The sequence below is a fragment of the Paramormyrops kingsleyae genome, chromosome 25 (assembly GCF_048594095.1).
Source record: "Paramormyrops kingsleyae isolate MSU_618 chromosome 25, PKINGS_0.4, whole genome shotgun sequence".
Lineage (NCBI taxonomy): Eukaryota > Metazoa > Chordata > Actinopteri > Osteoglossiformes > Mormyridae > Paramormyrops > Paramormyrops kingsleyae.
The window spans coordinates 33,297,804-33,325,136 of record NC_132821.1 but is presented as its reverse complement, the minus strand read 5'-3'; the positions used below and the strand labels follow the sequence as shown (position 1 = coordinate 33,325,136).

The 27,333-nt window shown below is 45.6% G+C and overlaps 3 protein-coding genes across 9 annotated transcripts in view; 1 reads left to right on the top strand and 2 right to left on the bottom strand.

Moving 5' to 3' along the window:
- Nucleotides 1-21,305, top strand: part of LOC111855398 (uncharacterized) — a 44,813-nt gene extending 23,508 nt beyond the window's left edge. Inside the window, exons 1-6 of one of the 6 annotated variants that reach the window (XR_011985772.1) lie at nucleotides 11,518-12,043; nucleotides 14,875-14,951; nucleotides 15,310-15,597; nucleotides 19,554-19,601; nucleotides 19,827-19,892; nucleotides 20,745-21,305. Coding sequence is in view for 2 of the 6 variants with exons in the window: in XM_072707492.1 (XP_072563593.1) it covers nucleotides 11,981-12,048; nucleotides 14,875-14,951; nucleotides 15,310-15,597; nucleotides 19,554-19,601; nucleotides 19,827-19,892; nucleotides 20,745-20,929 (732 nt within the window). In the remaining 4 variants the exon portion in view is untranslated. The other 5 variants (XM_072707492.1, XR_011985771.1, XR_011985770.1 and 2 more) reach the window with 5 other exon arrangements.
- Nucleotides 4,077-7,442, bottom strand: LOC140577572 (DNA repair protein complementing XP-A cells homolog). The gene is made up of 8 exons (XM_072707581.1): nucleotides 7,355-7,442; nucleotides 7,047-7,225; nucleotides 6,711-6,818; nucleotides 6,458-6,563; nucleotides 6,088-6,199; nucleotides 5,849-5,902; nucleotides 5,629-5,746; nucleotides 4,077-5,051 (listed from the first exon to the last, which is right to left on the bottom strand). Exons 1-8 carry the CDS (start codon nucleotides 7,396-7,398, stop codon nucleotides 4,897-4,899), a joined length of 876 nt encoding a protein of 291 aa, XP_072563682.1. The 5' UTR covers nucleotides 7,399-7,442; the 3' UTR covers nucleotides 4,077-4,896.
- A 1,212-nt stretch (nucleotides 21,306-22,517) lies between the features above and the next one.
- Nucleotides 22,518-26,211, bottom strand: LOC111855397 (xeroderma pigmentosum, complementation group A). Of its 2 annotated transcripts, none has more exons than XM_072707530.1 (7): nucleotides 26,140-26,211; nucleotides 25,550-25,728; nucleotides 25,215-25,322; nucleotides 24,962-25,067; nucleotides 24,303-24,468; nucleotides 24,083-24,200; nucleotides 22,518-23,545 (listed from the first exon to the last, which is right to left on the bottom strand). In XM_072707530.1, exons 2-7 carry the CDS (start codon nucleotides 25,713-25,715, stop codon nucleotides 23,391-23,393), a joined length of 819 nt encoding a protein of 272 aa, XP_072563631.1. In that variant the 5' UTR covers nucleotides 25,716-25,728; nucleotides 26,140-26,211; the 3' UTR covers nucleotides 22,518-23,390. The 2 variants fall into 2 exon arrangements, with proteins under 2 accessions (XP_072563631.1, XP_072563632.1); XM_072707531.1 differs by having other exon boundaries at nucleotides 26,158-26,196.
- Nucleotides 26,212-27,333: the final 1,122 nt, after the last annotated feature.

Sequence of the window (27,333 nt, the reverse complement as noted above, 5' to 3'; positions counted from 1 at the left end):
GAGCCGTCAAGTGCTGTGATTAGTCAATGCAGTAGTTATGAAACTTAGGCCGATGCAGTGCTTTACCCAATGTGTTCACAGTTAAATATGAATGAATTTGAATATGTAGCCCAGTGGGACTTATTTTGTTTCGGCGGATTTTCTAAGGCAGTAGAAGGCGGCTAAGAAGAGAGGAAGGAAGAGAGACCGGCAACTTGACTAGAGAACAGAGCTTCAGTTAATATGAACAACTTTTATGGCACTTTTTACTTTAAATTCACCCCAAGTTACCTTCTAAAAGATAAATACGGATAAATATGAATACAGGAATTAATGTACAGGGTGTCTGACCAGGCGTTGTGACCAGTGAGTACTGGAGATGCTCCGATAGCTTTCATATTTACATGGAGGTGACAAGTTTACTCGACCGCCATCACGGTGTGTAGCTATGCGTATGCTTACCTACACAGAAGTGCTACAGTCAGGAACACCAGCCTGCTCAGCTTCTTAAAGATCTTCCTGTGGTGACCCGCATTCTCGCTCATTCCTTGGTGCATATTTTGTTTAGTTTGTTTTGTATTGTTTGCTTGTCTAGTTTTGCTGGTCGAAGACGGTAGTTAGTTTTGAGTCACTCACCCAGGAAGTGATTGTTCGTTCACGTGCTTTGACCCCATCCTGCCATCATTTTAATGCGCCGTGATGTGTGCTAAGGTTGATTTTGAGTGTTTATTTAAAAAGTACCTTTCCCTGTGCTGTTGAAAATAAGATTACTTGTTTTGTTGTTCTGATTAGATGATCTATGCTTAGCCCCGAAAAAGTAGAAGTAAAATTGCGTAGACTGCTCGTGCATGTGAACGGGAACCTCGCGGACCAGTGTTTAGCAACATTTCTACCGCAGTTTGACCTCATTAGTTGATGCGTCTTTTTGGACAGAGAGTGAGAAAGTTTTGTAGCTAGCTTCTTAGTTACTGAGCCCAGGAGAGAGGTGTGATTACGGGAGCCTGGTTGAAGCACTACAGAGGCACTTTTGGGGAGTTTAACTTGCGAGACTCCGTGTGCTGTGAGTTCAAACATCGCATCACACAGCCTGGCGAGTCACAGACGTATGACATAGACAGACTGTGCAGACATGTTTATGTTCATGCCATCCAAAGTTTAAAATGAGCCTGCCAGGGATCAGTTTGTCCGAGATCTCACTCCTGACAGACTATACGTACAGCTTGCCCACCCCATGTCACTGGGGGGAGCACTGGAGTTGGTGTCAACGACAGCTGCATCGGACGTGAGGGAACACAGGTGTGCGTGGGTGGACGGCAGGATGTCTGTTGGGGGTGTAGCCACATCCTTAGGCGCTGCTCCAGAGCTAACAGACAACGGGGAAATGGCAGGGGGGTCCAAGCAGCCCAGACACCCCAGGCCCGTTCGTCCATGAGCCCAGTCGTGCTCAGCTGCAGATGCAGCCTGTGGAGCTCTTATTATGCTACTAATGTTACAAAAATCATTTTAATCTAACAGTTAACACTATAACACACGTAAAACACACAATCTATTTGTCATGTACCAGTTGTATTTTGCATGTATTTTCAAATTACACATTAGTTAATTAAATACATTTCCTCACACCAATGGTTTGTATTTTATTTTGTTACATTTAATGAGCACGTATTTGTAACAAGATCCTTTTTGATGTGTCCATCTCTGTTCCACTCAATGCTGCCAGTTAAATCGGAAATGTTATAACTTTTTAGGTGAACTCTTCATTGGGTTTAAAACCTTTAATCAATGCACATTGTATTCCTGCATACATATGAATGTAAAGAAGCCTGTTTAAAAACCATGCTGATAAATACATTTATGTAGCTTTATATAATAAAGCTATTTATTTATGCCATTTAATAGTTGTATGTGTCTTATTTGTCTTGATGAATCGGGCCTGTAGAACAGCATAAGAATCTGGGAGCAGAACCTTCAGATGGGTCAGAGGACTGGGGTGTCACTGATACTGGAATGTGTTCACACTGAGAAGATGTCAGCCTTCACTTCCTGTGAAATCCCACAATGCATCTCACTATGATCGTGTTGTAATGTATTGTAAAAAGCCTTTAAGTGAATGACCAACATAACAGATATGCAGCATGAATGGAGGATTGTCACTGTTATCGATCTGCACCCTCAGGGGGTTCTCAATAATGTGGGGGTTCGAGCAAAGTGCCCATATGTCCAGGCCAAACCCAACTGGTTAACTGGGTCCCTCTGGTTCCCTGTCTGGGTCTCCCTGGTTCCCTGTCTGGATCTCCCTGGTTCCCTGTCTGGGTCTCCCTGGGTCCCTGTATGGGTCTCCCTGGTTCCCTGTTAGAGCTTAGATCGGGCCCAAAAAATTAAACCCGATCCTACCCGAGCCCGTGCACCTTGTGTCCGAGCCCGACCCGGTCCGACACATTAACTGTAATTATGAGCCCGAGCCCGATTTAAACCCGACTATTTTTTAATACGTGAGCCGTTGTAACAGACGTTCTCAACTACAATTCTGCCAATTCTTCAAAGTTGTTTGAACTACAGAAATTAGTTTAGATTTATCTTAATGAAAAATGCAACAAGGACGAAGCATGTAAACTGCATTGTTTGTTTATTCAGAATGGATTTTTGAGACACGTTTAGAAGAAAAGCACGTTTTCACTTATCCAGTTCGCTTGCTGCTGGAACCAGTTTGTGTGCTCGGCATCGAACTTTAAGTAAAGGGTTAAGAAAAAGGTTAAATCCTTCCGTAAGCAGCCAACGAGGTATGTGTTAATTAAGTTTTAGTTAAGTTTGTTGTATTTAGCCATGTAAATGTAAATGCTAACTGAGGTTCGTGTTAACTGTATATGAATTCTCTAAGCTGTCTTTATTGTTATTTATGTTTATATTTCATTTGAATTTCAGTGTTTGTTAGCTAATATTGTAAGTAAATGTGCTTGATTTTGTGTTTCCGTATCTGTATTTAGTTCTCACGTCTGCCATGATGGTGATAATAACGAAGCCACTGTCTTTCGAATAAACCGTCGGCTCAGTTAAATGCAAAGGACTCTTGTGCTCGTGTCTTACGGGAGGGAGCTACATTTATAATTATGGCATAGCTCTCCACCCAATTAGGCTAATTAAGTAATGATTTAAAAAAAAAAAACCACACACAAATGCTTGATCATGGCCCCGCCCAGCCCGGCCCGGCCCGGCCCGAAGATAGTGGCAGGAAATATCGGCCCGACCCGGCCCACGAGTCGGGTCGGGTCAAGTCTGGGCTCGGCCTCGGGCAGAGAATCTAAACTCTATTCCCTGTCTGGGTCTCAATGGGTCCCTGTCTGGATCTCCCTGGTTCCCTGTCTGGGTCCCACTGGTTCCCCTGTCTCGGTCTCCCTGGTTTCCTGTATGGGTCTCCCTGGTTCCCTGTCTGGGTCTCCCTGGTTCCCTGTCTGGGTCTCCCTGGGTCCCTGTATGGGTCCCCCTGGTTCCCTGTCTGGGTCTCCCTGGTTCCCTGTCTGGGTCTCCCTGGTTCCCTATATGCTCCCTCTGCTCCTTTGTACTGATATTATTTATCAAATTGGGCTGTTAAACTTCGCTAAAAAGTTTGAGAAACACTGACTTGAAGTTGCCAAATTGTCCGTAAATGTGAATTTGCGTGCCCTGCTCGTGGGTTGCACCCTGTCTGGGGGGTATTCCATGGGTCAGGAACTTCCAGCAGGGGAGGGGTCTTGTGCCAGAGTGGGCCAACTGGGGAGGGGGGGGGGCCCCCTCTGTAAAATTTGTCTGTGAATTTTGCGTGATTGTCTGTTATTTAAAGTGGCATTTAGTAAAATATGACAAGTAGAGGGGTTGGAGAATCTTACAATTGCCCCCCCCCCATGCATGTAGAAGGCATCACACCATGAAATACAGGAATAGTAATCGTTTTATAGATTATTTTTTTTTGCGTTACAAAAATAGTCTTTATTCAAATACATTATTATTATTTCCACTAGCTCTGCTTACAGTATTTGTTTTCTATATCACATTTAATTTTAAGGCTCATGACCCATTAAGACCCATTAAGAATGTCACAAAGAGCTCACTACACTGTCCAACCCTGGAACTGACCTTTTAATACAAAATAACATTCCAAATACAGCGTATGTACAACACAGGTCAGTCAGTTTTCTCATAAGTTCATAACACTATAAGTTTAACTCGACTTTGTTCACGTGAAGCGGCCAATAGTGCAGTACCTGCCAATACCATAATAATTTTATCATTCTTAACGTAAAGTCAACTATGTGATAACTTACCAATAATACCATCTCCGAATCAAAAATGTGACATTTTGTGCATAATGTAATAAGTTATAAGAAGTTGTAATAAGTTATTACATTATTGTCTGGTGTAGCAGCCAACAATGTTACAACTACCATTATTGCATTAAAAAGTTATTACATTATTGGCAGTTATTACGTTATTGGCAGTTGTTACGTTACTGGCAGTTATTACGTTATTGGCAGTTGTTACGTTATTGGCAGTTATTACATTACTGGCAGTTATTACGTTACTGGCAGTTGTTACGTTACTGGCAGTTGTTACGTTACTGGCAGTTATTACGTTATTGGCAGTTGTTACGTTACTGGCAGTTATTACGTTATTGGCAGTTGTTACGTTACTGGCAGTTGTTACGTTACTGGCAGTTGTTACGTTACTGGCAGTTGTTACGTTACTGGCTGATACACCCGTCTTGCTTAAATCCACGTTTGCAGACACTGCCTGAAATAGCAGTTTATGTCAGCCTGTGCTTCTAAAGCGGAGACAGGAGCCATAAGACCTCATCCTCTGGTCCCGTGACTGACGCCTGTCCTGACGTCCTCAGAAAGCGCCACCCCACCTTCTCCAAAGACAATCAGGTGCTGCTCTCTGCTCTCACATCTTCTCGTAGGTGAGCTGGTGGCCGCAGGTCAGACACACCTTCTTGTAGGTGTCCTCCTCTTCGTCCAGCACCTCCTCCGGCCCGTACTCGTGCTGGTGGACGCTCACGTCCTTCTTCCACATGCTGCTCCTCACGGCCCGGCGGAGCTCTGAGAGGAGCAGGGCACGTGACTCTCTGGTACGCAGCCTGTCACCAGTCTGGTGCATCTTTCACATTTAATGGATCCTTTTTTTACATGTTCAGAGAAACTGTGTGGATCTCTACTAATGGCCAAAAATACTTGTAATTCCACTTCAGCAGTACATGGAGGTAAGGTAAGGAGTAGCACTGATTACAGTGCTTTGCCACACCCACCACACAATGAACCACCTCAGGGATGAGAACCTGAGTGCAGCCATGCGGCGGGTGAGACCTCAGCACCACCCCAGTCCAGATGGAATGGAACAGTGTGGGTTTTTTCCCAGTGGTTGGAGTGCCGATCCTGCCACCAACCCCCAAATTTTCCCTGGAGGTTGCAGGACCTGCTTATGATTAACATCATACCCAGGATGCGGCAATTGCAGGGTAAGGGCCTTGATCAAGGGCCCAATGGCATAGAGTTACCCCTAGCATTCACGGGATTCGAACCAGCAACAGCACAGATCCCTAGCCTCAGAGCCACTACACCGCCTGCATACGTGGAGGAATAGCTAGAATTCACCGCCACTCTTTTGTTGATTTCTCACCTTTGACCTTTTTGTTGAAGCGTCTCTGCTTCTGGATCTCCCGGTTCTCCTCCCTGGCCTCTCGCGCCTCCTCCAGTGCCTCCTCGCTGCCCCACACCTCTAGAGAGCATTTCACCACCTGGGGGGAGAGGGCAGATATCCCACCAGGTCAACAGCCATGTGCTCCACAGGAATTCTCCATTAGCCTGCTGCACTTCTCCACGTGGCACCAGGCCCCCACCTGCAGCTTCAGGTAGAGCTTCATGTCGCCCCAACGCGGGTTGTGGGGGTTCTTCTTTTTTTTTTTTTATTTAACCTTTAATTAACCAGGTTTGTCCCATTGATATCACAGATCTCTTTTGCAAGGGAGACCTGGCCAAGGTGGCAGCAACACAGTGACAATGCAGAGTCTTACAAATTAGATGCTGACGTCCACACAAAGCACTGTCTAGGCTGCCATCTTGGAAAAAAAAAAAAAACAAACAGCACAAACTTCAGCGGGGGCTCCCGCAGGTCCAGGTCACAGTCCTTCAGTAGATACGTCTGCTTGGCCTCCGTCCGTGAGATCAGTTTGTGTTTGATCTCGTTGTCCCTGACAGGACAAATCGACCGTACCCATCAACTCCAGACCTGTGGGACCTGACCAGGCACGGAATGGCCATCAGAAAGTTCTGGAATGTTCCTGGTGGGCCCCGGAATTATAAAGGTGCAGAACACCACAGTTGTTCTCAGGAGGTGATTAATGGATGATGTTTTGTTTCATTGGTGACTAACCGATTGCAGCAATGGACCAGACAGCAAAATAAATGTCTGTAAATCACTCAGAGTAGTGATCTAACAATGCCAGTACCTGCATTTGTCACAGACATGCAGGTCAAAGCTGTTGCTGAGGTAGGAGTCCATAAATGGCTTATCACAGTCTTCACACACCAGGTAGTCTGGTTCAATCACCGGTCCTGATGGAACGAAATCACACGTGAAATGGATGCTGTAGACCTTCCCAGTGGGTGCAGTATTACTGCCAGAGGTGCAGTGGACCTCCATGGATCCGCAGCGAACATTTAGCCGTGGGGCATCAATTTGGGTGAGATTTCAGAAGGTACCTGGCTGGTGGACCACCTTCGTCACTCTCTGCTCCTCCTCCTCTTCTTCCTCAATGAAGAAGCCTGCCCCAGAGTCAATCACCTTGGAAACTTTGGCACATGTACCACCTGAAAATTTTAAATGAACATGTTCAATTCCCTCTAAGGGGGGGTCACAAATATATACACAATCTGAAATTTATATCCTGATAATTTTCTGCAAAAGAATAAATAAAAAGGTATAGAGTGTTTCTCTTTCTCCAAGTTCTCTTAAACTACAACAAAACATTTCCTATTGGCTGAGAGACTTAATGTCAGAAATGTGTAATTTCAGTCAGATGGTATCGGCCCGGTCACCTTCGGCAGAGGGTTTGCTGGCGAGCCTGGCCTGCCGGAGCATCAGCGCCCTCTGCCGGTTACGTTCGATCTTCGCTCGCATGGCCGCGGACAGAACCTCGGCGCTCTGCTCCTTTTCCGCAGCCGACAACGACATGTCATCCTTGGTACCGCTTATCGGTTCCATTTCCGGTCCGTTCCTAAAAAGCAGATTATATTACTCGTCCCAAGTATGACACTTAGTTCACTTACTGAAGAAGCAAAGAGAGAACGAGGGATTTACTCTACAATCACATTTCCGACACAACTGTTTTAGCATTTGTAGTTACCAGTAACCGGTTTTCAGTAGATCCAGACAGCTTTGAAATACCATCTGAAGCTTAATCTAGATCGCAAAAGTGGCGATAATGTATAAAGTGTAAAAGTGGGGGAAGCGCCGCCGCGTCGTTATGGAATTACAAAGAGAAGGTTACGGAGGTTTGCGTTATAGTGAACATAAGGTATCCGTACAGTGCAGCTGACAAGCGAGACAGCCGTCGATCTAAGAACACTGCGTGCTTTGCTAGACACCGAGAGGAAAATGAGAAGGTTAGTTAGATTAAATACCAGCTTTAATCTGCAGTTAATAGTCCATACACCAACTGCGCAGGAATATGTTATTAGCTATATGGTTAGGCAAATGTGTACCAGGTGTTCGGCCTGTTGTGAAATAACTAGGATTGCTGCCATTTCCTTTATGTAATATTGCACTATTTAGACGTTGCTTTCATATTAAGAAATTATTAATGCACCAGAAAACATTACATTATAACACTAACTAAACAGTGAGGATTTAGCATAAATTTTAAAGTGATTCCAGCCATCGGGAGCTCTCCCAATTCTCAGTGTCCATCCAACAAACCCACTTACTGCCTGTACAGATTGCGGTGGGATTATCACACATCAAAAATAAAAACAATGCCCCCTTTGAGAGCTTCTCACTCAAACAATATAAAAAAATTCAATTTCCTGTTATTTGTGACATATTAGCCTGTCTTGTTTGGTGTTGTTTTGGTACTGTGTTTGCAGTAATCATATTTTTTACTGTTATAGAAATGCCAGAATAATGTTCTGAAGCTTGATTATCAGGTTTCCTCAAAATTGTCTATTTTCATTCAGCTATATGATTACAATCATTAAGTTCTTGCACCCACACTTCAAAACTCATTTCAGCGCCGCCACGTATACTTATGTGTGCGTGTGCGTGTGCGGGAGGGGAGGGGGGGCCCGATCTGTCTTTTGCCCCGGGGCCTTGTGTGCAGTTGTTCCACCACTGGGCTGAACTATACATACACTCACCTAAAGGATTATTAGGAACACCATACTAATACGGTGTTTGACCCCCTTTCGCCTTCAGAACTGCCTTAATTCTACGTGGCATTGATTCAACAAGGTGCTGAAAGCATTCTTTAGAAATGTTGGCCCATATTGATAGGATAGCATCTTGCAGTTGATGGTGATTTGTGGGATGCACATCCAGGGCACGAAGCTCCCATTCCACCACATCCCAAAGATGCTCTATTGGGTTGAGATCTGGTGACTGTGGGGGCCATTTTAGTACAGTGAACTCATTGTCATGTTCAAGAAACCAATTTGAAATGATTCGAGCTTTGTGACATGGTGCATTATCCTGCTGGAAGTAGCCATCAGAGGATGGGTACATGGTGGTCATAAAGGGATGGACATGGTCAGAAACAATGCTCAGGTAGGCCGTGGCATTTAAACGATGCCCAATTGGCACTAAGGGGCCTAAAGTGTGCCAAGAAAACATCCCCCACACCATTACACCACCACCAGCAGCCTGCACAGTGGTAACAAGGCATGATGGATCCATGTTCTCATTCTGTTTACGCCAAATTCTGACTCTACCATTTGAATGTCTCAACAGAAATCGAGACTCATCAGACCAGGCAACATTTTTCCAGTCTTCAACTGTCCAATTTTGGTGAGCTCGTGCAAATTGTAGCCTCTTTTTCCTATTTGTAGTGGAGATGAGTGGTACCCGGTGGGGTCTTCTGCTGTTGTATCGCATCCGCCTCAAGGTTGTGCGTGTTGTGGCTTCACAAATGCTTTGCTGCATACCTCGGTTGTAACGAGTGGTTATTTCAGTCAAAGTTGCTCTTCTATCAGCTTGAATCAGTCGGCCCATTCTCCTCTGACCTCTAGCATCAACAAGGCATTTTTGCCCACAGGACTGTCACATACTGGATGTTTTTCCCTTTGCACACCATTCTTTGTAAACCCTAGAAATGGTTGTGCGTGAAAATCCCAGTAACTGAGCAGATTGTGAAATACTCAGACCAGCCCGTCTGGCACCAACAACCATGCCACGCTCAAAATTGCTTAAATCACCTTTCTTTCCCATTCTGACATTCAGTTTGGAGTTCAGGAGATTGTCTTGACCAGGACCACACCCCTAAATGCATTGAAGCAACTGCCATGTGATTGGTTGATTAGATAATTGCATTAATGAGAAATTGAACAGGTGTTCCTAATAATCCTTTAGGTGAGTGTATATACTGCAGCCCATATATATATATATACATTTATATATAGCTATATATATAATAAATTGCAATACATGATATGCTAATACACTTTCATAGAAATGCAGAGGGAACAGAAGCAGCCTCATGCCTAAAAGTCCAATTCACTCTTCTGTCACTGTGAGGCGCTGTAGAGCTGTATGACCTGGGGGAGAAAGCACTTCCTCACTCTGTCTGTCAAGCAGGACAGTGACTGCAGTCTGCAACTAAACAGACTCCTCTGCCTGTAGACTGTGCTGTGCAGGAGGTGACTGTCATTGTCCATGATGGTCAGAAGTTTGTTAAGGGTCCTTCTCTCTGCCACTGATGTCATGGAGTCCAGCTCTCCTCACCTGGCTGTCCAGTCGCTTGATGTTCCTCTTCCTGATACTGTGTCCCCAGCAGACCACAGCATAGAAGAGGACGCTGGCCATGACCGACTGGTAGAACATTAGTTTCCTGCAGATGTTGATGGACCCCAGCCTCCTCTGGAAATACAGCCAGCTTTGGTCATTCTTGTAGAGTGTTTGCTGACCAGTCCAGTTTGTCCTCCAGCTGTAGCCCCAGGTAGCTGTAGGTCCTGACTACTTCCACGTCGCCCCCCTCCATAGAGACTGGTCTGGACCTCCTGAACTCCACCTCCATCTCTTTTGTTTTGGAGGTCCTCCACCATCCCTAATACATCCCACAGCTGCCATGTCATCTGAGAACTTCTGCATGTGGGATGACTCCGAGATGCAGGTGAAGTCAGATGTGTACAGGGTGATCAGGACAGGGGAAAGCACAGTCCTCTGGGGGGGGGGGGCACCAGTGCTGCTGACTACAGCCTCAGAGGAGCTGTGTCTCAGCCTGACAAACTGTGGTCTCCCCGTAATCCAGGTCTGTGATCCAGGACTGAAGGTGAGAGTCCACCCTCATATCTGCTAGCTTGTCTCTAAAGAACATGATTCTCACAGCACCACTCGCCTTGTCCACATGAGTGACCCTGTGTCTTGTGGGATGTCAGGGTCACTGGCCTGAAGTTCTTCAGCTCACTGGGGTGTGGCTTCTTGGGAACTGGGAGGATGCATGATGTCTTCTAGAGTGCAGGGACCCTCCCCAGTCTCAGGCTCAGGTTGAAGTGGCTCCACCAGTTCGACAGCATGGGCCTTGATCATTCTCGGGCACACCTTGTCTGGGCCAGCTGCCCTGCTGGGGAGAAGTCTCCTCAGCTCACCTCTGACCTGATGTGCAGTGATGGTGCGGGGGGGGGGGGTTGTTGAAGTGGTTGAGCTGGTCTCACCACGTCCCCGTCGGCTGTCCTGTTGCTCTTGCCACCCATGATAGTTTTCATACCAGCCCAGACCTCCCTCATGTTCTCCTGCAGCTTCCGCTCCACCTTCCTTCTGTACGACTCCTTTGCCTCCTTCAGACGGTCCCTGAGCTCCCCCTGTACATGTCAGGTCTTCAGACTGTCCCATTAATGCAAGGAGTCTTACAGCAAATCTATGTTATTCCATTATAAACCTTAAAGTTAGCTGCATCAAAAGCACTGGGGTAGTTTGCAAACCCTGCAGACTGTTTGTTACGTACATGTGAAAATCCAGGCCTAAAGGCAGGTTCCTCCCGGACGCTGTGACACTCTGATCACACCTTTCTTTGATCCCTCTGTTCCGCTGCTCGCTTTTTAAACAATGTTGCTCTGTTTTAAACTGTTACTTTCACTTATAGGCCTTAGATATAATTCTTTAGGTACCTCTTAAGTTATTGAGATTTCATTTACTACTGAATTACTGTCACTTTATTGTACGCTGCTGGACCTGAGTCACTAATTTCGTTCTCTTCATGAGTCAACATGTTAAGAATGACAATAAACTAACCGGAACCTGATGTGTGTGCAGACTTGTCTCGGAAATCTCATGCCAGCCAGCTGAACAAAGTTGTCAACACTGCCATTTTTATTTTCAGCTATTTTCAGTAAGAAATACTTTTTATCCTTTGAGAGAGACAAGTTGAGTGTTTGAGAGCTTAGCATGTAGAACCTGGCCGGTCGGCCATTTTCACCCTCCCACGACACACCTTAGTCGCCATTACCTTTAAATCAGATGAGTCATTTAAACAATGAAATGGCGGCATGGCCTGGCGTAGTTTTCGACTATTTTTCGATTGTGTGTTTCATTTTTCTGTTGAGGATCTCAGATCTTTAGGCAACATTTTTCAGAAGAAAAAATAAACAGACAAGAGGAACATGCTGAAGTAGTTTAGAGAAAAAAATGACGATAGACGAAGTTGGTGCTCCCTCTCTGTGTACTTCACTTACTGATGCCATGTCGGCATTTAGAAGTATAGTTATACACACCAGAACATAGCTTTTGAAAAAGGAGCCTGAGAAAAATGATCTTAAGATCTTAGATGGAAGAAAAGAGGGAAATGGGAGAGAAGAAGATAAAGGAAGAGAAATGGACGAGGTGCCTGGTGAGGTATTTTTGTTAGTGTTCTATGGAATGTTCTATGGAATGTTCCCCTGTAATTCTATGTCTTGTCCTGTACTTCATGTTTGTCACTGAGCCTCAAACAAGATCTTTTTATATAATATACAAGCCATCTAAGTAATGCCATTCTGTGTGACAAAGGTATTACTGTGCGCACTGGGAGAACTACGTTCTGGAATATTTATTAAAAATGCCAAATTAATGGCACTCAAAAGTTTCGTTCGAGAATGTTCTACGGGGAGCACCTGCACGCCCCTCCCCCCCAGAGGGAAAGCTTACAAGAGGCACAGGTTGCAGCTACAGGCCGCATTTCATTCCTGAAAGGAAACTTAGACTGGTCTTGCAAAGAATAAATACGGACGAGATTCGGAGGAGAAGCAGACTGTCTGTGGTGAGTCTATGGGTGGCTGTCATTACGGTTTTAGCCGTACTGCTACTCTTACCTGTACTGCGTATCGGTATTTTCTTATACGTACTGTATATAAATTTACATTCCTGAGTTGCAAACTGCAATAACATTGTTTTGAACAAGTAACTATTATAGATTATAATGTGACTATTGAAATGCAAAACAAACTTTTACAGCAAAAGAAACTGTAATGTTTTGAACAATTATAGATTGATCTTGCGATGATGGAAATATAAAACAAATGTAATAAACAAAGTTCACTTTTAAGTGAAAAACTGAGGACGGGATATTTTCTTTAACAGTCATTTACTGTGTGGTAACCTTTTGTCCAATCATTTAATCCGTGATCTGAAACTGAATTTCTGAACGACAGAAGATGCTTGGACCATTTCAGATTGTTACAGTATGGCTGCGTTAAAACAATCAGCCGGCTAATGGTTACTTTTAATCATTATTCCATAATCGTATAATTTAGTTAATAGTGTGTGTGGGCTCCTGGCAGCTACCAAACATAACATACCTGGGGCAACGACAGATAAGCTACGATGTGCATTAGAAAGCTGTGCATTTTCCGCATCTTGTCTTGGAGCCTGTGCCCCCCCCCCCCCCCCCCCCCGCACAGGCTCCAAGACAGATCTCTCTCTACTTGAAATGTGAAAATACAATCAGAAGCTGAGCTGCTCAGATGAAATGTGCAAGAGAACTTTTATGTAGCAATAATGCATAGGAAATCTTTTTCTCTTAATTTCTCCAGTACAGACAGCAGAACCGATAATGTGTGACCTTATTGATACTACAGTCTTTAATCGTTTAGCCCGGCGGCCTGTTTAATACCAGGGTTCGGTACCCATCCCTCGTGGTGACCATGGCTGAGTTACAAGTCACCCCCACGTAAAAGTGGAAGCGATCGGAGCATCTCTGGTACTCTCTGATCACAATGCCTGGTCAGACTCCCTGTACGTTAATTACAACATTCATATTAATCCATTTTTAACCGTGAATGCAGGAAAGAAGCACTGCATCATAATTGCTGTAGTCACTGATGACAGCTCCTGGTCGGACTGTCTGTACACTGTTGTATTCATAATTAACTGTGAACACGTTGAGTGAAACACTGCTGGTAATGTGTAAGGCTGGTCAGTTACCAAACTGTACTGTATGCAGGTCAGGCTGGGAATGTGTAAGGCTGGTCAGTTACCAAACTGTACTGTATGCAGGTCAGGCTGGGAATGTGTAAGGCTGGTCAGTTATCAATCTGTGCTGTATGCAGGTCAGGCTGGGAATGTGTAAGGCCGGTCAGTTATCAATCTGTACTGTATGCAGGTCAGGCTGGGAATGTGTAAGGCTGGTCAGTTATCAATCTGTACTGTATGCAGGTCAGGCTGGGAATGTGTAAGGCTGGTCAGTTATCAATCTGTACTGTATGCAGGTCAGGCTGGGAATGTGTAAGGCTGGTCAGTTATCAATCTGTACTGTATGCAGGTCAGGCTGGGAATGTGTAAAGCCGGTCAGTTATCAATCTGTACTGTATGCAGGGGTGTTGCACTAGGTTTTGCCCCCCAGGGAAGCGTATCATTTTGGTCCCCTAACCTTGACTGATCCAACTGTGTTTGAAAATTTTTAGGGCCCCTGATTGACTGGGGCCCCTGTTTGAAAACATCCTAACTTCCCCCCTGACTGTGTGTATTATGTAATGAAGCAAATACAAACCACTAACATGACCAGAACTGGTGACAGGGGGCAGCCATGGGGGAGTCCAACACCCACTGGGAACAAATCTGACTTACTGCTGACACTGCAAACCACTCCATTTGTACAGGGACCAGAACCGCAAAGTGAACTATGAAAGACGGCACTATCTAGGTTTATGACATTAATGCGAACCAAACTCTCACTCCGTTTGTACAGGGACCAGAACCGCAAAGTGAACCATGAAAGACTAGTTTATGACATTAACGTCCAGCAGCTGTTTCATAAGAAGCAACATTCTTTTTTGTGGTTTTTCTTGAAATTATGTCTCTCAAATGCAAAAATATATGGACTAGTAAAGCTGACAGATATTACAACAACAACATCATGGAACATATAACTAAACACATGCTGTCCAAACTAGCAAAACAGTCATAGATCTGATTAGCCTAAAATGGCTGACTGATATGTTGCTGCACGTTTCCCGCCTGTGTTGAAACACTCAGCTCTGTGGAGTCGACATCTCTCTTCACATATCAGTGTTGGCTGAGGTTCTTTACTAACTGCAGGGCTTTTCCTTTTCCTGTATGATCCACCCTGCAGATGGTCATGATGTTTCTCTAATGTTGTTTAGATGTTGAGGATATTAATGTCCTTATTATTATTTATACTTCATACTCGTGGGTCCTGACCTCTTTCATCTTAATCTTCTCTAGCTGCAGGATGGTGGCCTGGCTTCTGCTGGTCCTCAGCTTTGCACTCTGTGTCCCTCTTGTCTTAGAGGCTGACTCAGGTGAGTAAAAGCATCACACTGATTCTGTGGGTGATTAGTTGTATATGTCAGTGCCTCTCTGCTGTGTTAATTATAAGGTGATGTGGGTGTCTGACAGAGTCGACTGCTGTAACATCCTCCTGTCAGACGGGGGGGTCGGGTCTCTCGCTGTCTGTATCCCTGTTGTGCTGTAGAGACTGTAACTTGCCTGTACACTCTACCTGCTGTATGATGTTATTAAAGCTGAAGTTAAGCTGTGATATGTGATTAGTGCAAAGTCACATGGTACAATGATTAGACCAATGAGGGTTGAGATCTGAAACTATGTGTAAAGCAGTTAATATAATATCCTTTTAATATCTTGTTCTCTGTTGATCAGCTATCGTATGTCATACTGGAGACACTGTCACGCTGTCCTGCCCTGGAAGACTCCTTAATGACACAGAGGAGCTTCTGTGGATGTTTAAAGGCAAACCTGCCTTTTCATATGGAAACGGAAGCTTGTGTGAAACTGGTCGTTATGTCAGCCGAACCTCGATTGGATCCATCCAGCAGAATAATTTCTCTTTAGATATTACTAATATCTCGAAAGAGGATGCCGGGGTTTACACATGTCGCATCAGTGGAGATACAGAACACATACGAAGCATTAGCCTTATTGTTAATGGTAAGTGACCCTCCATGCGGTTCCCCTTCCCCCGTAAACCTCCTGAGACCCGTCTCTGTAGGGCAGAGCCCCCCCCCCAGCTCAGTCTGCCTTCCCTGACCTGCAGGAACACACTTTCTCGATTTAAACTCAATTATTAAAAAGCAATGATTAAAATTTTCCTTCTCACTCAGCAATATATGGCAGAAGGAAGACAGCACACAGCGGATGAGGGTCCAATTAAAGAGCGAGAGCATCATTTGTGTCGAAGTACTAAAAAGTGAATGAGAATACAGTCGTCTGTCAGTATCGCAAAGCAAATCACCACAGCAATGCAAATACATTTTAGTAAAGTAAACATTCAGGTTTGACGGACTCATCCAATAATGCGAGGTCAGCCGTAGATATGTGTCATTGTGCCTTTCGGAGTAGCCTAACTTCTCTGTCATGCGTGCTTAAATTAGTTTGCTTAAATTACTTTCTACGGTTTTCAAAGTAATTGCTGGTAAAATGAAGATTAACCTCGTCACTTAGCCGCATCATCTTACATACTATGGTACATAATAATCATATGGTATTTATTTTTGATACCATGTTTTTAGGGCTGGACGATATTGGGAGAAGTCAATGGTATGATTTTTGAAGTTTTCGCGTTATTTAGGAATTGAAAGCCAATCGTCTTGGAGAGCACATACAGAGCTCATGCAAAAGCAGCAGCGGTAAACTTTAGATTATTTTATTTATTTATTTTACATACACTATATTGCCAAAAGTATTGGGACACCTGCATTTACACACACATGAACATTAATGACATCCCATTATTAATACACAGGCTTTAATATGGAGCTGACCCACCCTTTGCAGCTATACCAGCTTCAGCTATTCTGGGAAGGCTGTCAAGTTTCTTCACACCAGACTTACTCATCCATGTCCTTATGGACCTTGCTTTGTGCACTGGTGTGCAGTCATGTTAGAACAGGAAGGGGCCGTCCCCAAACTGTTACCACTAAGTTGGGAGCATAAAATTGTCCAAATTGGCTTCCAATGCTGCGGCATTAAGTTCCTTTCACAGGAACTAAGGGGCCAAGCCCAGCCCATGAAAAACAACCCCACACCATAATCCCCCCTCCACCAAACTTTACACTTGGCACAATGCAGTCAGGCAGGTACCGTTCTCCTGGCAACCGCCAGACCCACACAAAGTTTTGGACTCTGCAGACAGTTGGTGACTTCTGCACACTGTGAGCCTCTGCATGCATTGTCCCTGCTCTGTGATTTTACATGGCCTGTCACTTTGTGGCTGAGTTGTTGTTGTTCCCAATTGCTTCCACTTTGTTATACCACTAACAGTTGACTGTGGAATATTTAGTAGCGAGGAAATTTCACAAATGGACTTATGGTACAGGTGGCATCCTATCGCGGTACCATGCTTGAATTCAGAAAGAATTCACCCATTCTTTCACAAAGGTTTGTAGAAGCAGTCTGTATGTCTAGGTGCTTGATTTATTTATACACCTGTAACTGTGGAAGTGATTGGAACACCTGAATTCAATGATTTGGAGGGGTGTCCCAATACTTTTGGCAATATAGTGTATATTACAGTAGATCATTTTGAAAGGAATCAGCATTAAAATTGCAGAACTTGCTAAATTTAGTTTCCAGTGATTTTAGCGCAACCAGCAGACTATTGTGATAAGATGTGACAATTGCATGTGCATGAAATGTCATGTCGATCGCACATTCAAGCCTGGTCAGTGTGTAGCACTGTCACCGCACACCGCCGTCTTGTGTGCGTGGAGTTTGCGTGTTCACCCTGTGTGCGCGTGGAGTTTGCATGTTCACCCTGTGTGCGCGTGGAGTCTGCGTGTTCACCCTGTGTGCGCGTGGAGTTTGCGTGTTCACCCTGTGTGCGCGTGGAGTTTGCGTGTTCACCCTGTGTGCGCGTGGAGTCTGCGTGTTCACCCTGTGTGCGCGTGGAGTTTGCGTGTTCACCCTGTGTGCGTGTGGAGTCTGCGTGTTCACCCTGTGTGCGTGTGGAGTTTGCGTGTTCACCCTGTGTGCGCGTGGAGTTTGCGTGTTCACCCTGTGTGCGCGTGGAGTCTGCGTGTTCACCCTGTGTGCGCGTGGAGTCTGTGTGTTCACCCTGTGTGCGTGTGGAGTCTGCGTGTTCACCCTGTGTGCGTGTGGAGTTTGCGTGTTCACCCTGTGTGCGCGTGGAGTCTGCGTGTTCACCCTGTGTGCGCGTGGAGTCTGCGTGTTCACCCTGTGTGCGCGTGGAGTCTGCGTGTTCACCCTGTGTGCGCGTGGAGTTTGCGTGTTCACCCTGTGTGCGCGTGGAGTCTGCGTGTTCACCCTGTGTGCGCGTGGAGTCTGCGTGTTCACCCTGTGTGCGCGTGGAGTCTGCGTGTTCACCCTGTGTGCGCGTGGAGTCTGCGTGTTCACCCTGTGTGCGCGTGGAGTCTGCGTGTTCACCCTGTGTGCGCGTGGTTTTTCTGTGTTCACTCCAGTCTCCTTGTATTACCCAAGAACAGGGGCGTCACTAGGTTTTAAGGACAGGGGGGGCTTAGCCCCCAAGAAATGCACACGATATGAACAAACGTAGCGCATGAGCACAAAATTTCACAAATAAACAAAGACTGAGAAATTGCTTTTCAACTGTTTTGGACAGATTAAACATCTTAGGCCAGCAATAGATTTGTTGTTTTATTTCAGTCTGTTTGTTAATACAGTACAACAAGAAAACACAGGAAATGTGTTTGCTGCATTACCAACAAGAAAAAAACTGAAAATAAAGTGGTGGAAGCATCAAAGAATGCCCTATGTTTTTAAGAGTGGCAAATCGGTCAATCACTGATGCTAAAGCGTGTCTCGCAGAGTTATTTAAACAGTTTGGCGAAATTAATGTTCGGTCCCGCCGGCGGGACCACCGACCCCAGGGAGTTAATTACATGGGACTCTCTGCTGTTAGCTGGAGCTAACTAATTGTTATTACCAGCAGTGATGAAGACTTACTTTCTTGAAAAACTTGCGTACAGGCATGTTGTCTTGCTGTGTGCAGCATTTACACTAGTGTGTCCGCAGGTGTAGATGCAGCGGAGTGTAAAGTAGCAGTGAAAACGTGGACTGGATTTTCAGTAACGTGGGCGATCCCTGTGAACAACTGGAACGGATTAGATAACGAAGCACCGACGCTACCTTAACACTGTAAAGTGAAAGGAACCAACAGATTTATGATCATATTCAAGTGAATAGTGACAGGTTTATATTATTATTTATTTAAACTCATATTCCTGCGTCGTTATATTGAATTTGTCTGCAATTTTTGTAAAAATAAATAAATAAATAGAATAAGTTAAAAAAAAAAAAAAACACGAAATTATTTAGGGGGGTTTAAGAATATTAGCCACCCTAAAATAGGCCTAACGACGCCACTGCCCAAGAACGTGAACTGGAGCTCCTAAACTGGTCGTATTTGTCTGCACCCTGCAATGGGTGGTTGGTTCCTTCCTCCCACAATTATATTATATTTAAATGATAAATTTAATCAGTTTGTTGAATTGTCAGATTAATTGGTAGATTACTCAATTTTTGATATTATTGATAGTGACAGACCCACTCACCCTCCCCCAAGTGTATAAATCTCCCCCTACATGAAGCATTTAAGTACTTTGTACTTTGAAAGATTGCAGGTTCGAATCCCCAACTAGTAAAGCGCCACTTATATCCTGTGCAAGGTAGCGCCCCCAAGCTCTGCTCCCCGGGTGCTGAATTAGCTGCCCCCTGCTATGTCACGACGTCACATATGGGTTAAATGCAGAGGACACATTTCGTTGTTGTTCACTGTATGCTGTGGTGTGTCAACACTGATCACCAAATTCTAAAATGAATTTCAGGTCCTGCACTCAGTACTGCATCTCTTACAGACTCACAGGCTCACGCTGACTCTGCTGCTTCTGTCCCTCTGTGTCTGACAGATACAGAGACCGACCGGGAGCAAAGGGCTGCAGGGACCCAACATGGAGGTCAGTGCAGGTTTATTTAATGTAACCCAGACTGTAATAGGGATGTGATATGAATGTGATTGAATGTTACAGCCTCCCTGAAGTATATGTGTGAGCAGCGTGCAAACGCACTGCTAGTGGTCAGTGATCATGGGTGTTTGACAGGGTTTGGCCCAAACAGGCATAAGCAGCCACCAGAATTCACACAGGATCAGCTGACTTTTCTTCTTTTCTCTCCCTGATCAGATCGTCCTGTTTGCAGGCCATACAGAGAGAGGGAGGATCCCCCAGGTGAGAGAGAGGATCCCCCAGGTGAGAGAGAGGATCCCCCAGGTGAGAGAGAGGACCCCCCAGGTGAGAGAGAGGATCCCCCAGGTGAGAGAGAGGACCCCCCAGGTGAGAGAGAGGATCCCCCAGGTGAGAGAGAGGATCCCCCAGGTGAGTTTATACCCTGTCTGATAAACATACTTCTGCTCCAGTGTGATTCCTACGTTCATTTGCTCTGGGAGCTTCCCAAATCCCCCCCCCCTCCAGTCAGTAGACTCAGGGGGGTGCAGGGCTGTGTAGAGAGAGCAGCTCCTCATGGCAGCAGGGGGTGAAGCTGTCAGAGGGCCAAGCTGGGCTCCCCCAGTGCCTGCAGCTCACAGCAGATACACACTCCTCACAGCAGACACACACACTCCTCACAGCACACACACACACTCCTCACAGCACACACACACACTCCTCACAGCACACACACGCACTCCTCACAGCACACACACGCACTCCTCACAGCACACACACGCACTCCTCACAGCACACACACACACTCCTCACAGCACACACACACACTCCTCACAGCACACACACGCACTCCTCACAGCCTGGCCGTCCAGCGCTATTAACATTTAGCATTTTATGAGTAACACTGTGTCAGACTGGCTGTTCAGGTGCTTAAGTGTGCAGATCTCAGCCCCATGGGGGCCTGCTGTTGTACCCTTTTGGGGGGGGGGGTCCGTAACAGCTGCAGAAAGGGGTCAGATGGGAAGCCGCTCCGGGTCGGGCTGTCGGCTCAGTGATGCGCCTCTACTGGCCGCTTCAGTGAGATTTTACACCGACTGAGGATCGAGTGTCTGTGTGAAAATGTGTCGGGACACTTACTGATCTCTCTGCTCTCTGCAGGGGCGTCTTCAGGAGGAAACCGGGGGCTCACTGTCGGCATTGTGGTTCCTGTGGTGCTTTTGGTGCTTGTGGTGGTTGGGGTGTTAATCATAAAATGGAGGAACAGGCAAGGAGCGGAAAGGCAGGAAGATTCTGTTCTGTACACTGAGGTGCTCACTACAATCAAAATGCTGGTTCAGAAATAAAATGTGGTGCAGAGAGGTCTAGAATGCCGATATCAATATGCTTGAAGTTAGATTATGGGAATTGTCGTTACGCGTTATCATGATGCGTTAAGGGTTTTGGGGGCTTTCTGAACGTCTCCTATCCAGAGTCTATTTGGAGGCCAGTGGATCCTCAGTTTCAGGTGTCTTTTCCCAGAATTACCTCTGCTGTACTGTATTTGGATGCCAGGAAATGCTTCTATTTTTAAAATTATTTATTTTTTACTGGATTTTAAAACATTTTTTATCAGTGGATATTTTCTTGTTGCATAAATATGAATGTTACACCTGTGAAAAAAACTCTTGAAATATGCTTATGCAACTTTATACAATAAAGCTATTTATTTATGCCATTTAATAGTTGTATGTGTGTTATCCATCTCCACAAATCGGGCCTGTAGAACAGTATAAGAATCTGGGAGCAGAACCTTCAGATGGGTCAGAGGACTGGGGTGTCACTGATACCGGCATGTGTTCACACTGAGAAGATGTCAGCCTTCACTTCCTGTGAAATCCCACAATGCATCTCACCATGATCGTGTTATGTATTGTAAAAAGTCTTTAAGTGAATGACCAACATAACAGATATGCAGCATGAATGGAGGATTGTCACTGTTATCGATCTGCACCCTCAGGGGGAATCTCAAGTTCTCAATAATGTGGGGGTTAGAGCAAAGTGCCCATATGTCCAGGCCAAACCCAACTGGTTAACTGGGTCTCCCTGGGTCCCTGTCTGGGTCTCCCTGGGTCCCTGTCTGGGTCTCCCTGGTTCCCTGTATGGGTCCCCCTGGTTCCCTGTCTGGATCCCCCTGGTTCCCTGTATGGCTCCCCCTGGTTCCCTGTATGGCTCCCCCTGGTTCCCTGTCTGGGTCTCCCTGGTTCCCTGTATGGGTCTCCCTGGGTCCCTGTCTGGATCCCCCTGGTTCCCTGTCTGGGTCTCCCTGGTTCCCTGTCTGGGTCCCCCTGGTTCCCTGTATGGCTCCCCCTGGTTCCCTGTATGGCTCCCCCTGGTTCCCTGTCCGGGTCTCCCCCTGGTTCCCTGTCCGGTTCTCCCCCTGGTTCCCTGTCCGGGTCTCCCTGGTTCCCTGTCTGGGTCCCCCTGGGTCCCTGTCTGGGTCCCACTGGTTCCCTGTATGGGTCTCCCTGGGTCCCTGTCTGGGTCCCCCTGGTTCCCTGTCTGGGTCTCCCTGGTTCCCTATATGCTCCCTCTGCTCCTTTGTACTGATATTATTTATCAAAATGGGCTGTTAAACTTCGTCAAAAAGTTTCAGAAACACTGACTTGAAGTTGCCAAATTGTCCGTAAATGTGAATTTGTGCGCCCTGCTCGTGGGTTGCACCCGGTCTGGGGGGTATTCCATGAGTCAGGACCTTCCAGCAGGGGAGGGGTCTTGTGCCAGAGTGGGCCAACTGGGGAGGGGGGGGGGCCCTCTGTAAAATTTGTCTGTGAATTTTGCGTGATTGTCTGTTATTTAAAGTGGCGTTTAGTAAAATATGACAAGTAGAGGGGTTGGAGAATCTTACAATTGCCCCCCCCCCCCCATGCATGTAGAAGGCATCACACCATGAAATACAGGAATAGTAATGGTTTTATAGATTTTTTTTTTTTGCGTTACAAAAATAGTCTTTATTCAAATACATTATTATTATTTCTACTAGATCTGCTTACAGTATTTGTTTTCTATATCACATTTAATTTTAAGGCTCATGACCCATTAAGACCCATTAAGAATGACAAAGAGCTCACTACACTGGCCAACCCTGGAACTGACCTTTTAATACAAAATAACATTCCAAATACAGCGTATGTACAACACAGGTCAGTCAGTTTTCTCATAAGTTCATAACACTATAAGTTTAACTCGACTTTGTTCACGTGAAGCGGCCAATAGTGCAGTACCTGCCAATACCATAATAATTTTATCATTCTTAACGTAAAGTTAACTATGTGATAACTTACCAATAATACCATCTCCGAATCAAAAATGTGACATTTTGTGCATAATGTAATAAGTTATAAGAAGTTGTAATAAGTTATTACATTATTGTCTGGTGTAGCAGCCAACAATGTTACAACTACCATTATTGCATTAAAAAGTTATTACATTATTGGCAGTTATTACGTTATTGGCAGTTATTACGTTACTGACAGTTGTTACGTTACTGGCAGTTGTTACGTTACTGGCAGTTATTACGTTATTGGCAGTTATTACGTTACTGACAGTTGTTACGTTACTGGCAGTTGTTACGTTACTGACTGATACACCCGTCTTGCTTAAATCCACGTTTGCAGACACTGCCTGAAATAGCAGGTTATGTCAGCCTGTGCTTCTAAAGCGGAGACAGGAGCCATAAGACCTCATCCTCTGGTCCCGTGACTGACGCCTGTCCTGACGTCCTCAGAAAGCGCCACCCCACCTTCTCCAAAGACAGTCAGATGCTGCTCACATCTTCTCATAGGTGAGCTGGTGGCCGCAGGTCAGACACACCTTCTTGTAGGTGTCCTCCTCTTCGTCCAGCACCTCCTCCGGCCCGTACTCGTGCTGGTGGACGCTCACGTCCTTCTTCCACATGCTGCTCCTCACGGCCCGGCGGAGCTCTGAGAGGAGCAGGGCACGTGACTCTCTGGTACGCAGCCTGTCACCAGTCTGGTGCATCTTTGACATTTAATGGATCCTTTTTTTACATGATCAGAGAAACTGTGTGGATCTCTACTAATGGCCAAAAATACTTCTAATTCCACTTCAGCAGTACATGGAGGTAAGGTAAGGAGGAGCCCTGATTACAGCACGTCGCCACACCCACCACACAATGAACCACCTCAGGGATGAGAACCTCAGTGCAGCCGTGCTGCGGGTGAGACCTCAGCACCACCCCAGTCCAGATGGAATGGAACAGTGTGGGTTTTTTCCAATGGTTGGAGTGCCGATCCTGCAACCTACCCCCAAATTTTCCCTGGAGGTTGGAGGACCTGCCTATGATGTAGATTATAAGGGCCCAATGGCGTAGAGTTACCCCTAGCATTCACGGGATTCGAACCAGCAACAGCACAGATCCCTAGCTTCAGAGCCACTACACCGCCTGCTTACGTGGAGGAATAGCTAGAATTCACCGCCACTCTTTTTTGATTTCTCACCTTTGACCTTTTTGTTGAAGCGTCTCTGCTTCTGGATCTCCCGGTTCTCCTCCCTGGCCTCTCGCGCCTCCTCCAGTGCCTCCTCGCTGCCCCACACCTCTAGAGAGCGTTTCACCACCTGGGGGGGGGGGACAGATATCCCACCAGGTCAACAGCCATGTGCTCCACAGGAATTCTCCATTAGCCTGCTGCACTTCCTCACGCGGCACCAGGCCCCCACCTGCAGCTTCAGGTAGAGCTTCATGTCGCCCCAACGCGGGTTGTGGGGGTTCTTCTTCAGCACAAACTTCAGCAGGGGCTCCCGCAGGTCCAGGTCACAGTCCTTCAGTAGATACGTCTGCTTGGCCTCCGTCCGTGAGATCAGTTTGTGTTTGATCTCGTTGTCCCTGACAGGACAAATCGACCGTACCCATCAACTCCAGACCTGTGGGACCTGACCAGGCACGGAATGGCCATCAGAAAGTTCTGGAATGTTCCTGGTGGGCCCCGGAATTATAAAGGTGCAGAACACCACAGTTGTTCTCAGGAGGTGATTAATGGATGATGTTTTGTTTCATTGGTGACTAACAGATTGCAGTTGATCGTGATTGGCAAAATATAGCAGGGGGACCCCCCCACCCCCCACCGGTAACTGGAAAAATACACCAAGAGACCAGGGGGATCCTCCCTCCTGCTTGGTGGCAAACTCCCTGCTTTTCGTGGCCAGTCCGCCCCTGGTCCTGACTCAGCACAATGGGATATTTTTTTGTTAAAAGGCAGCATATCGCAGCCATAATACTGTTCAGGAGCCAAACTCAGGCAAAAGGCCACAGCAATGGACCAGACAGCAAAATAAATGTCTGGAAATCACTCAGAGTAGTGATCTAACAATGCCGGTACCTGCATTTGTCACAGACATGCAGGTCAAAGCTGTTGCTGAGGTAGGAGTCCATAAATGGCTTATCACAGTCTTCACACACCAGGTAGTCTGGTTCAATCACCGGTCCTGATGGAACGAAATCACACGTGAAATGGATGCTGTAGACCTTCCCAGTGGGTGCAGTATTACTGCCAGAGGTGCAGTGGACCTCCATGGATCCGCAGCGAACATTTAGCTGTCGGGCATCAATTTGGGTGAGATTTCAGAAGGTACCTGGCTGGTGGACCACCTTCGTCACTCTCTGCTCCTCCTCCTCTTCTTCCTCAATGAAGAAGCCTGCCCCAGAGTCAATCACCTTGGAAACTTTGGCACATGTACCACCTGAAAATGTTAGATGAACACGTTCAATTCTGTCTAAAGGGGGTCACAAATATATACACAATCTGAAATTTATATCCTGATAATTTTCTGCAAAAGAATAAATAAAAAGGTATAGAGTGTTTATCTTTCTCCAAGTTCCCTGAAACTACAACAAAACATTTCCTATTGGCTGAGAGACTTAATGTCAGAAATGTGTAATTTCAGTCAGATGGTATCGGCCCGGTCACCTTCGGCAGAGGGTTTGCTGGCGAGCCTGGCCTGCCGGAGCATCAGCGCCCTCTGCCGGTTACGTTCGATCTTCGCTCGCATGGCCGCGGACAGAACCTCGGCGCTCTGCTCCTTTTCCGCAGCCGACAACGACATGTCATCCTTGGTACCGCTTATCGGTTCCATTTCCGGTCCGTTCCTAAAAAGCAGATTATATTACTCGTCCCAAATATGACACTTAGTTCACTTACTGAAGAAGCAAAGAGAGAACGAGGGATTTACTCTACAATCACATTTCCGACACAACTGTTTTAGCATTTGTAGTTACCAGTAACCGGTTTTCAGAAGATCCAGACAGCTTTGAAATACCATCTGAAGCTTAATCTAGATCGCAAAAGTGACGATAATGTATGAAGTGTAAAAGTGGGGGAAGCGCCGCCGCGTCGTTATGGAATTACAAAGAGACCGATCGGTTACGGAGGCTTGCGTTATAGTGAACATAAGGTATCCGTACAGTGCAGCTGACAAGCGAGACAGCCGTCGATCTAAGAACACTGCGTGCTTTGCTAGACACCGAGAGGAAAATTAGAAGGTTAGTTAGATTAAATACCAGCAGTGGAGCTTTAACCTGCAGTTCTTTGTTTTGACATGGGAGTCCGCGCGTATTGATGACGTAATGTTGTAGTCCTTACGCAGGCGCAGGGCTTTTACAACTACCGTAATAATATCGACTAATAATTGAAGCATAATAAACAGTTATTATTAGCTGTTAATGATAATTGAACATTATGCACTACAAAAGATCAGTGATGTAACATCTATTGTTGGGTTCCATGGATGAAAAACAGTTCAATAATTAACTTAAAAGAAAAATATAGGTATTTTGCATATTGTGTATTCATTTGTGCTTTTGAGAAGTGAAACGACGGTTGCACAGGCACCCATACGTACGTTTTCAGTTCGTGAATACGACCCGCAGATGGGTTTTGGTATCCGCGCTACTAAGGGCATTTACATGGCATATATGTGTGTAAATAAATGCATGTCCTTTTTGGCCACTGCGGGGCGCTGTATCTGTTGCACTACATGCGGAACCGATTTCCCCGCGTCCTAAGAGAAAACACACAGATGCAGAATGAAACGTAGACTCTTTTCCATCTGCTGATGTATCATTTCTGCTCCAGGTGAAAAGGTCTTGACCGATTTAAGGTTGTTTCTGGTAGACTAGTAAATGTCTGTTGGCTATGATATGTTTATTGCTGTCTGTTAAGATAACTTAATCTTCATTGATCCCAGGGAAAATTTCTGGGAACATGTGCTTGCATTGGCTGGGAATAGAAGCTGGGCCTCCCCGGAGAAATGTAATAAGTTTTTAATTATGCTGACATATAAATACACTGTATGCAAGAATTATTAGACAAGTGTGTATTTTGCTTTTACATTCTCTTACAAGCCGTAGTTTCTGTCCAGATTAATCTGCAATTAAGAATGGACTGATTCAGAACAGAGCCTGCTCAGTTTTTGGTCTGAGTACATCCTATTTGGAGTAAAACGGGAAGTTATTTTATTAAGCAAATTATTATTACTATTAAAATCACATGGATGCAAAACTTCCAAATTTTTAAAATGGTGATCATACAATCAAGTGTTTCGTGGGCAACAGCCAAATAGGGCAGAAAAAGCAGGTAGAGAGAAGACGACACAAATGAACAGCCAAAGATATGTGTCAGATTAAAGGTGAGACGTCCAGAAACCTTTAGCATCAAGTGCCACCATTTTACAAAACTGCAGTCCGAATGCAATC

Coding starts and splice junctions, on each gene's coding strand:
- LOC111855397 (XM_072707530.1), bottom strand. CDS start 25,715: ATGGAACCGATAAGCGGTACCAAGGATGACATGTCGTTGTCGGCTGCG. Junction 24,201..24,302: donor AGCTCTACCTGAAGCTGCAG/GTGGGGGCCTGG, acceptor CCCCCCCCCCAG/GTGGTGAAACGCTCTCTAGA. Junction 23,546..24,082: donor CTTCAACAAAAAGGTCAAAG/GTGAGAAATCAA, acceptor TGCTCCTCTCAG/AGCTCCGCCGGGCCGTGAGG.
- LOC140577572 (XM_072707581.1), bottom strand. CDS start 7,398: ATGGTATTTCAAAGCTGTCTGGATCTACTGAAAACCGGTTACTG. Junction 7,226..7,354: donor CTACTGAAAACCGGTTACTG/GTAACTACAAAT, acceptor TCTGCTTTTTAG/GAACGGACCGGAAATGGAAC. Junction 5,903..6,087: donor CGCTGAAGTTTGTGCTGTTT/GTTTTTTTTTTT, acceptor AAAAAAAAAAAG/AAGAACCCCCACAACCCGCG.